General features: G+C 33.8%; 1 protein-coding gene across 1 annotated transcript; it reads right to left on the bottom strand.

The window, feature by feature from the left end:
• Positions 1-497: 497 nt before the first annotated feature.
• On the bottom strand, positions 498-3031 carry LOC127832224 (acetylcholine receptor subunit delta-like). Its single transcript, XM_052357537.1, has 2 exons — positions 2622-3031; positions 498-2391 (listed from the first exon to the last, which is right to left on the bottom strand). Exons 1-2 carry the CDS (start codon positions 2934-2936, stop codon positions 1429-1431), a joined length of 1278 nt encoding a protein of 425 aa, XP_052213497.1. The 5' UTR covers positions 2937-3031; the 3' UTR covers positions 498-1428.
• Positions 3032-12036: the final 9005 nt, after the last annotated feature.

Genomic DNA, 12036 nt, shown 5'->3' with positions numbered 1-12036 from the left:
CTGTTGGTACTTGTATTATCCGATTGCATTAATGAAATAAATTTTATCATGTTAGTCCTTTTCCAGTAATATTTATTTATATACAGTTTCCTAATATCATCATATAAAGAACATTCTAATAAAAATGATATTCATCCTCAAGAATATTGCAATGTTGACATTTTCTATCTTGAAAATGGTATGGCTTCAGGTTTATGCCATCTGCCTTATTCGATTTCTAGTCAATGGGGTGAAACCCTTACAGTTTATAAGTAAATTAAAAAAAATTCAATTTCAAATTTACAAAACTGTCTGTAATCTATTGCTCTTGAAGAATCATTAAGTTCTGACATCCAATTTTGGATAAATGTATCATTTAATCTAGACATTACCAATAATAAAAAACACATTCCATCACCTACACCTGTGTTTAGCCACGCATATTGAAAGCCTAAGACCTGCAACAGATTTGCAAACAGATTTTGCCCAAGAATGTTTATTTGGTTTATTTATAAAATTCTAACATATGTTGCTATAAAACACTTTACATAGTTATGATCTTCTAACTGAATAATTTTCAACCAATAACGTATTACATTAATGACACTTTTAGTTATCAAGGATGTTCTTCCAAGTTCCCCATATACAAAATTATTCTGTATTTGAATTTTCACGCCAAGTAGTTTTTTTTTGCAAAACTTTAGCTGAACTCTTTCAATTGCCATTGACTCAGTTAAGCACCAGACGTATAACACATTATTTAAAATTGGTAAAACAAGCTGATCAAACAACTTTAATTTGGTATGTTTTGAAATTGTTGGATAATTTATTAAATATGAGTAAAGGTTAAAACAGCCTTTCAGGCGTGACATGCAAGTGTTTCAAATTTATTTGCAAAAGATCCTCCTGTAGGGAATACATTTCCAAAGTATGTTAATGAATTTCTAACGCTTGGTCTTTGTACAACAATGCAATATCCCTCCTAAGTTGTCTCTCCTGTTAAAACCATAACCTTTGTTTCATTTGGGTTAACACATAATTTCCACCTATAACACTATTTCTATAACAAAGACAAACCATTAATTAGTTCTTCTTCAGTTTCTGCCATAATAACAATCTCATCTGCATATAACAAAAAACATAGTTTTAACATACCAATATCTATTCCTTTAAAATCATTTAACACATAATATTCTTCTAAGTCGTTCAAATAAATAGAAAAGAGGAATTGTAATAATGATTCTCATTGTCTTACTCCTAAATATCTCCATTATTTATTGTATTACCTAATTTTATTCTTGATTTCACATTTGTATACATTTAATGATATCAAGCAATTTTCTCTAACGCCTAGCTTCAACAGTTTATACCAGATGATATCCCTCACCAAATAATCGAAAGCTTTGGTGTGATCAACAAATACAAACAGCAGTGTGATACAACAACCTTTTATTCATATAATCTGTCCTCACATACAATCGCATTTGAAATATTGCTTGGCAGTTGGCGGGCTTGCACCCGAGGACTTGACTTGTCAACATCGCCGAAGTACAAAACAATGAACATGCTTACGGCGAATACGAGCTTTATTGCATAGATAATCACGATCATATATGTGTCCAGGGCGCGACTTACGTGCTGCCAGGTGATTTTTCTTTCTTGAATTTTCGATTTTTCTCGGTCTTTTCTGTTGTGCGTTCCATCATTATGCGATAAAATCTCAATATCCTCTTCTGATGAATCCTGTTCTGAAACTTTTTTTACCTCGCAACGCAGTCTTTTGGCAAATGTAACCATGGGGTCACAGACAGACGGAACATGCTTTGTTTCCTTCTTCACGCGGAGAGCAGAATCCAAAATAACTATGATTACAATGGCCGCATTTGATAAGAACCACATAAACATGCACACAGTGATTAGGGGCAAAGGGTCCGAACTGCTTGGCAAACTTCCAGCTACGAGTGACATGTACACAGACACCGCTAATAAACCTGTCAACGCTAAATTCAGACGTTCACCGGACTCCTTTGGTATCAGGAAAACTAAAGGAACCATAGACACCAGAATGAATACCGGTAGAATAATAATTACTAATGCCTTAAGGGGTTTACGTTTCAACTCGTATTCGATAATAAAAACCTTATCAATTCTGGTTTTTGCACGAGTTTTACGAGATTTGTCCATGAAAAACTGTTTGAAAGTTACAATTTGCCACTCTCCAGTAGACAAAGTATCTGGATTGATACAATGCGTGAGTGAGATCTCGATGCCAGAATACGCTGGTACCGATATCTGTATTTCACAAAACTGTTTGTCGAACGGAAAATGAGTGCTATCAACATTACATCGAGTTTCCACTATTTGCGAGTATGTCCATGTTACATCGCCCCACAAATCCACCTCGACTTGACTCTGAAAAAGAAAGGCTCTCATGCCTATTAAATTGCCAGATAACTTATATAAATTTATTTCAACTTATGCAATATCTATATAAACACATCATTAATAAATGTTTTATTTTATTCATGTTATGTTAATACAATACATGTAAATTATAACCATTAGTCAAGTTAATTTGTGATAGATAAAACAAAATTAGTTCTATACACAACTTTGTGAATGAAAATATAGCTTATGTCTACCCCAGTGTTGTCTGACAGCATGTATCTGGGGCTATGCGGGTTAGCGATTGTAACTGACGGTTTCCAAATCAGCTCCTTATCAATTGCCATATACGAATTCTTTAAACACGTGTCTGTTTCCAAAACGCACAATACATGGTGTGTCCAGTCGAGCCGAGTGTCTCTCCATTCGATTGTGAACGACATCACAGACGAAAGTCGCTCCTCTACCTGATCCAGTTGAATCAACGTTTCCAGTCGACAATTAATGTCGACGTTGAACGTCTCCTGACATTCGAAGTTTGGATGCACATCCTTGCGATAGTCTTTCATCATGATGTTATATATCTCCAATAAAGATTTAATTGAACATTCCTGTCCAATCTCACTACCGTTTGCATCTTCACTATCCCTTGACCCATTTACAATTATTTGATCGACACCTCTGTTGTCGTTGATTGCAGTGATTGCATCATTAATTTTTTGTAACTGCACCGTAGAGATAAAACTATCATAGAACACAAATAAGTTTAATATTGAAAATAGGCATCTCATCTTCGCGAATTTTGTGTAAGTACTTGCATCATATCCAAACCACTGACTGTGGATTTCCAAATACGTTTTAACAGATATATCTCATGTGCGGCGTGTATGACTTCAATCATTAATCTACATACACACATATTTTATGAGCGAAACTTGATCTTTTTCTTGACAGTCGCGGCGACGCACGATAATTTTTTTTTCAAACATCGCCCATATTATCAGAATTTCGTGAATCGCGGTCTAATTTCAGACCGCGACACTAGACACACGAAGCGATACTCGATATTTTTCTTGCCAGTCATGCATGTTTATAAACTGGTCAAAATATTTCGTTTCTTCCTTGATTTGATGAATATTCGTGCGATTTCAATGATGACTATATATAAGGATATGATACGCTTGGGACTTCTTTCTGCGTTGTTTGAGAAAATTTGTGAATCGCTTATTTGGTCTTGGTTTAAGAAGGGCGACCAGTATTGGATGTAAAAGCAGTCGGAGACGTCAGTAACGTAATGAATTCATATGATTTACTTTACTGTTGTCTAAAAATTGTTTATACTGAACCCAATGTCCTCTAAAATTTAAAACGTCATATGGTTAGCCAATATAAACATAAGGTATATAAAGCGCGTGTTTTATAAAGCAAAGGTCTCTGGTTTGAAACGTCTTGAAGACAACGTAAGTTGCGTACATTTACAAAATAGTAGTTAATTAAATACTGTGTGAGTTGCGTGTAATTAAAGTAGTAAATTAAAACCGTTATAGGTGCGCTTTGTCTTTATTAACATATTACAGTGGGTTTCCTGTACTAGGACTTACAGAAGACGCAAATACAGTAAAGTAACTTTAATGAATGCAAAATTGACCAATAACAAAACACTCACAACCAACATTGAAAACAAAACAATACTAGTAATATCAAATTGATATAATTAGTTTTCCTTTCTAATTATATTTATAAGAGTTTATACGTCACACGAACAATAGATAATGGGTGCCATAAAATAATATATGGTCATCCTCATATTTCTTCAAAGTAAAAATCAGATTCTAATTTAGATAAAACTAAACTTGTATTTATACGAGACATCGTGAATCAGTGTGAAATCAAATTCCGTTTTGCGTTGATATGTTGGTAGGTTTATAGGCGTTTCTTTTTTGAAATTATGCGTTGGCAAAGAGACGTTTCCTATTTCCAATATGATAATGTCGTCTTATGAGATTTGAATATTAGCACGTGAATTTCGTATCAAAACGTTAACTCCTACCTATTTAGCGTTCTTTCATAGACAACACTTGAACAATGCATAATCTTCATAGTTGAAGATAATATGGATATTTATTATTCTAAGCCTCAAATTCCTTTCACAAATCTATAGGGCTGTAACCTGTTATATATATATATATATATATATATATATATATATATATATATATATATATATATATATATATATATATATATATATATATATATATATATAATTATTAACTCACATAACCGGACTATATGTCGCGTGCAACATCCATGCTCCAACGTCAAAGTTCAAGGTCGGAATTAAAGATCAAATTTCATTAATTGTTATTTCTGTTCTGTTATTATAAATATTACGGTGTCAATTTGGGCATATAAAATGTGTGCTTATATAAAGACAATAGGGTGTGTCATTTTCAACGTTATTACCTGTGATTGTGCTCCTCATTTTTACCTGTGATTGTGCTCCTCATTTTTACCTGTGATTGTGCTCCTCATTTTTACATGTGATTGTGCTCCTCATTTTTACCTGTGATTGTGCTCCTCATTTTTACCTGTGATTGTGCTCCTCATTTTTACCTGTGATTGTGCTCCTCATTTTTGCGCTGCGACTGATTGATTTACTTTTGAACTTTGTAAATGTAGTACCCTCTCCCCGACACACAAATGGCAGATCCTGTGGTATGCCTTGTTTATAATTATTAAAAAAATACTGAGCGATTGTAATTGAGATTAATAAATATTACAAATTTTATGAAATGCATCAATTAAGTAAATTAAATAAATAAGAATTAAATATATTGATTCAATTAAAAATATGTTTTCGTAAAAAGCCGTCTAAACAGCTATTTAAGGTCCAAACAATATCGGTTCAAGTATAGAAAAAACTATGCATAGTTTAATGGATTTAACGAAGACTCCCCACATATATGGACTTGAAACACCTTTTTTCTGCAAGTATTTGATTAAAGACAAATCATCGATTGCTTATGAAATATACGACAGTACATAACATACGTGGGGTATAAACTGAGTTATAACTAGCCTATCCCAACACTTAGCTCACAATAAATCGCAAAAGTGTATAATACCGATACTATCAAGGTATCGTTTCAGTTAGAAACAAACGGACTGCAGTTTAGAATGAGAAATGCCTTAAAAGGTTACACTAACATAAGCTTTTCTGCTAGCACCTCTTAAGACTGTACTATCACAGCTTTGAAAGAATCTAATGGATATACAGAAACATTATCAGCAGAAAATATATTTTCCGCTGATCGTTTTTTTAGGTAAATGACACATTTCTTATGAAAATATATACAGTACGAAATTAAACTAAAAGTATTAATGGAACAGGGGTCACCATTCTGAAATGGGTTCTGCTAATGATGGGAGATTTAAATCTCTTAATTGCTATTCTTATTTTACATGTGTAAATAAGTTAAACGTTTTTGTCTAAATACATACACGTAGTTCTAAACATAAGTATTCAGACTATTTTATATTTTAAATACATGACTCATCCTGTTTTATAGATTTTTTTAAATGTTATTATGTTTCAATTTGCTTGAAAAAAAATCTATATATGTGGTTACTGAAAAAAATCACTTTCTGAGGCCGTCTAAATAACTTACTTGTATTAGATTTGAGGGATCGGCTTAGCCTAACCCTTCACCTAAGCCATCAAGTTTGTTGGCATTAACCCACTGTCATTCGTTTGTGTTTTTCATGTGTTTTGACAGGTTTCCAATTGTATTACAATGGGTCACGTGCTTGGTGAGAATGGACTCGATGCAATTGAACTTATGTCTTATGTGAATTTAACGCTGATAATTGTTATATAAATTGTATATAATTGAAATAGTCTTAACATCGACCTTCAGAATTGCATGTATATATCTTTCTACAATTTATATTACTGTTAGAAATACATGAAGATGTGTATTAATAGTAATTGAAATTGGTGCAATCCTTTAAAATAAATGATACATTATAAAAATGTATGCATAATTTATTGGTTATCTTATTAAAATCGAGATTCTTTTTACAGAAATTAATGTATTCAGATAATTATGCAACAGTCATATTGTGAAATAATCAGAGATGGATACAGAGATTACGTATTTAAATATCTTGTGTATGTGTCAGTTTAGTACTTGAGTACACACGAGGAATTAGCTAACGTTTTAATATTATGCATGATCGGAGCTTGAAATAAAATAAATGCGTGAATCTTGAACAAAAGTTTTGAGAATGACACAGCGAAAAATACAAGCTGCGCTGTGATTAATTACATAACATCATATTTTATAAAAACCATTCAACGTGAAAATTCCTTAGATATCAGATTGAATACATTTAACATTTAGCGTTGAGGTTATTTTTTTTTCTTTATCCGTGCACTTCATTATTCCATTTATCTTTGAGAAAGTCTGCATTTATTTAACGCATCTGTTTGCTAACATTCAAGATTTACTGATACACGGATTAAGTGGATTATATTTACTGTCATACAATTATAACATTCTTGTTAATGACCGATGTTTCCACATGCTGGAAAAAAATGCATTTCAAACCAAGCGCAGAATTAAACAACCATGAACACGTATGTGGATGTGTGTGCACACTCAAATAATGGAAATCTGCATTTAACGACGTTGATTGCTGTAATATTACCTTGCTTTTTATAATAAATCGTCATATTTAATTAAACTATTATATCCAGTGGAGCTATGTTAATGACTTAATGCGTAAAATCGCAATTTACCGGTAATATAAAAATGCGACTGTTGCTATTGCGTTAAATACGAAAGCAACGATTGCAAAATGCGTTGACCGTACCTCCATAAATGCGTTGAAATGTTTCGTTGATGTGGCTACTTGAAAATACGGAGTTACAGTTAGCAATGTTAGAAATGATTCCACTTGGTTCATATACTTATAACCGATACGATTTGTTTCTTCAGTCAAGTGCGACGAATTTATAAGTAGTGACTTGTAAAACCCAAGTAACACCGGAACGGGCGCTTCCATGGCGTCCAAAAAAGCAGAACGCCGATATGCGCGCCGTGCAGTCTTCAGCAACGCTGTGGGTGCGCCATGATATCGCCTCTAACGTCCATCAGAGCGATCATTTGAAACATTCAAAGAAATCGACGCGGCCCGCTGTCCGTGAGCGCGGTGAAGCCGCACCATGATGTGTTGTCCGAACGCTGCAGATGTGGGTGGTTTTTGCATTGTATTTGGCTTATTTTATGGCTGCGCAATAGGGCTATGAGCCAAAAGTTTTCTAGTGGAGAGAATCAGGCTTCATTACAGCCTCATGATTTAACTGTGATTGTGCTATGCCCAATGGCAGAAGTCATGTAATATTGGCCGCTAGTGAAAGAATATGTTTCCTTGTCTCGTCTGTCCTTGAACCTGTCTCAGTATGAACCTACGTCTGTAAATATGTATTTTCAAAGGAACTGATTGGACCATGTTAACGCTTTTAAATTGATTAAATGAGAAAATAACATCACAACGCTGAAAATTTAAGCGTTTTCATATCCCGTCATAAAACTGTGTGATTGACAATTACGTTTATGTTAAAGACACGCGTCATCAAGAATGACAAAACTTGGGAGCGATTCCGAGTCGGGTGCGCTTATCCTTGTTGCATAACCGTATTGCGTATTGAGTAACCACTAAAACCGAGCTTGCTATTTGTAAGGCTAACGCTCTTTGGCAAACTGTGCTGTGGTACCCTTTGTTGCGACTCGACCTATTTTTTCGCAATATATCTTGTAAAAGTAATTCATTTTAACAATATCTTTGTATTTAAGCTCAAAATAAATTTATAAGAGGCAGTAATTTGCGTCAGAGCGACAATCTGGCGTATGATAGTTTGTACATGAGACTGAGTATCAAAAGTCAATCAGTACAAAAGTAAACAAGAAAATGTACGGTGGTTAGTTTATTAATAACCCCATGGCATTTTTTTCACAGCAGCCAATTTAAAGCAAAAACAAATTACAAAATCTACAAATTTCATTTATTTATGAATGATTGACAACGTTTCACAGAGACTTACATTTTATACTGTATGCTTCATAAACAATAATATGGGCCTTGTTCTGAGAAAACTGGGCTTAATGCATGTGTGTAAAGTGTAGTCAAAGATTAGCCTGTGCAGTCTGCACAGGCTAATCACGGACGACACCTTCCGCTTGTTTTGGTATGTTTAGTTTCAAGGAAGTCCCTCCTTACCGAAAATCAAGTTTCGCGGAAAGTGTTGTCCCTGATTAGCCTATGCGGACTGCAGAGGCTTATCTGGGATGACACTTTAGGCTTATGCATTAAGCCCAGTTTCCCCAGAACAAGGCTCATTTAATCAAAAATGTAGTACTGTTTATTGTTAATGCATATTAATATGGAAAAATTTACAAGAGCTTTCGACATGTTCTTTAATTTAGAGATAACAACATTAACAAGAGATGTGTTCGTCAGAAACACAGTATGCCTCCTATTGCGCCGCTTTGAAATTATTTTTTTTGACCTTTGACATTGAAGGATGAACTTGACCTTGAACTTCCACCACTCAAAATGTGCAGCTTCATGAGAACGCCGCTTTGAATTATTTTTTTTGAACGTTGACCTTGAAGGATGACCTTGACCTTGACGGATGACCTTGACCCTGAACTTCCACCACTCACAATGTGCAGCTTCATGAGAACGCCGCTTTGAATTTATTTTTTTACCTTTGACCTTGAAGGATGACCTTCACCTTGACCGATGACCTTGACCTTGAATTTCCACCACTCACAATGTGCAGCTTCATGGGAACGCCGCTTTGAAATGTTTATTTTTTTTTGACTAAACATTTGACTTTAAGAGTGCTAACAAAGTTTGACTATAGCCATAAAAGGAAAAAAGCCCTGCCCCCTGGCGGCCATAGTTTTCGACGAACCATTTTTTTTAACTCAGCCGAGTTATCGTTAGAACAACTTTAACCATAAGTGAAAAATGCCCGGCCCCCTGGCGGACATGTTTTTCAACAGACCAGAACCATTTTCGAAATCATCCATGATATCATAAGCACAATTGTTCCGACCAAATTTCATGAAGATTTGACTATAAACATGACTTCTAGAGTGTTAACAAGATTTTACTATAGCCATAAAAGGAAAAAGGCCCCGTACCCTGGGGGCCATGTTTTTCAACCAACCGGAACCTTGGAGATTGGACTAAAACTTAGACTGTAAGAGCTTTTTTTCTGTTAAACATTAAGCTAAGAGTTTAAGACCTTTTTAATTGTTTATCATTCCTCTACGTCCCCGATTTTAAAGAAATAATGAAAAAACGCTAAAAAAGCTGCAGTTTACTTAGCTGGAAAGAATATGACTTTTGTCGTTTGACGTGTTAATAATGACATAATTAGCACGCGCGCTTAATATTTGTAAAAAATGTTTTTTGCTGTTTGTGTTGCATTTTGGTTTTAAAATATATTACATTTTGGTATCAAATTGTTGTTTTTGTAAAATCTGATTTGATTTTACTAAAAATGATTACTTTGTAGTTGATTCCTAGTAATATGACAATCCTCCACACTTGACTGTGATAAGAACTTCCTGTTGACCATGATATATAACAAAAGGCCCCAAAGGGCCTGGATCGCTCACCTGAGAGACTTAGATGGAAAGAAACAAAGATTAAAACTCTTCAGCAAATATTTAAAATTATTAGTATGACAAGACTGACTTTAAAAATACGGTGTTCCAAAGTATTCATAATAGGCCTATATAGAAAATTACCCCAACCACCCTGGCAGCCATGTTTTAATACCCGGATGTTCTAAAAAAATATATATATAAGGAAAATGCTTCTTACAAACATATAGAGAAAACTGCCCGATCCCCTGGCGGCAATGTGTTTCCACTGATTACGAGCATTTATAAACTCATCCGACCTTTCAATAAAACCAATGTTTTGACCAAGTTTCATGATGATTGGCAAAACATGTGACTTTAAGAGTGTTCACAGACTTTTTCAGTATATAAATATAAGGAAAATGACCCCCCCCCCCCCCCGCCACTGGCGGTCATGTTACTAGATGGATCAAAACCATTTTTGAACTCAACCGTTGTATCAAGGAAACAAGGGTTGTTAACCTTGTTTTGTGAAAAGAAGAGGTTTGCTGTTTCGGCAGATATATACATATATGCGTTATTTTGTTGTAGTTTAAATGTTTTAAAATAGCCATTTGTTACCCGTTGCGACAAAGCTTCAATTATTTTGGATTAAAGTAATATGAGGACAGTAACTTAATAATGAGCATCAGCAAAAGAAAATGGAAGTACATTTTTCAACATATTGATATCCAAATTTGAGATCATGAGATAAGCATCTCAACATCTTTTAGGGGATGACTGTTTACAATCTGTTTAGCAAGAACACTTTTAGATACTGAAAACAACTGTATTGTGTTTTTATAAAATAGTTTTTGCATAATTAAATAAAATATGTTGAATTGTTTTCATATCTCAAAGTCAGTTATAAAAAAGTAAATGAGTATGAGAATATGTACAGCTACTAGAAATTCAATACTGATCTTCTTTTATAGTACAACACATCACTTGATCTTTCTTATAGTTATAAAAGTGTGCAAATATAGAAGTAAACACACACAATACATTTGAAAACGTATCATATCAAAACAACTATCAAACTATTTGTAATTTAAATGCAAAAAAAAATTTGTAGCATAAATATATTATTTTTTCAAAAACAAATGCAAATCCACTTTTCTTCAAACAGTTGTTTGTGCTTTTTAAAAGATGTGATAAGTTGTTGTTTTTTTACTACCAAATTGTTCACATTTTTGACAAAGTGTTTTTAAACAACTGGAACAATTTTAGGACTCACCTTTCATTGATATTTCTAATTGAAACAACAATAAAACCTGCTAAAATCACAAATCTTTCATAATCACACACAAACTGCTGACTAACTAAAAATTGTATGGGTAAAACATTTCAAGTTGTAATGTCTTATGTATCTTATGAATGGTTTCCATCTGACATCAACACAAAGGTCTTTGATGAAAGTGACCAGTTAATGTGGGTCAATATTCAGGAATGTTACACAATTACCACCTGGCAACAATGCAGGCACAGGTATAAATGAGCTTTATAGAGAGTAGCCTAGGAAAAGTGAATGAAAAGTCAAATAAGATTCATATGTAACACTTCTTGTTGTTTTATTGGTTTTACCACTATGTTTAATTTCTGCAAAGATATAGATAACAATCAGAAGTAATGGCAATAATAAATTTGAGTAATGCAATAATTATAATTAGATATTTGGGTTTGACATGTTCTGAATCCATTACCAGTATCATCATAATCATCATATTCATAATCATCATCATCATCATCATCATCATTATCATCATTGTGCACCAACATCCGCATTACAACTAGAGTGTTAACATGGTTTTAATATAGTCATATTATCAAAACTGCTGCTACCCTGGCGGCCATGTTTTTCAACAAACCGTAACTATTTTCGAACTCAGCCAAGCTATCAATACAACAAATCTTCGGACCAAGTTTAATGAAGATTGGGCTATAAATGTTACTTCTAGAGTGTTATCAA

Source organism: Dreissena polymorpha, chromosome 5, assembly GCF_020536995.1.
Source record: "Dreissena polymorpha isolate Duluth1 chromosome 5, UMN_Dpol_1.0, whole genome shotgun sequence".
In the NCBI taxonomy this organism is placed as follows: Eukaryota; Metazoa; Mollusca; class Bivalvia; order Myida; family Dreissenidae; genus Dreissena; species Dreissena polymorpha.
The sequence above is the reverse complement of the archived record's forward strand: the minus strand, read 5'-3'. Positions and strand labels throughout refer to the sequence as shown.

Excerpts from the sequence above, each read along its gene's own strand:
- LOC127832224 (XM_052357537.1), bottom strand. The coding sequence starts at position 2,936 with ATGATGAAAGACTATCGCAAGGATGTGCATCCAAACTTCGAATGTCAG. Across the intron at positions 2,392-2,621 it reads TGCTGTCAGACAACACTGGG|AGTCAAGTCGAGGTGGATTT; the intron begins GTAGACATAAGC and ends TTTCTTTTTCAG.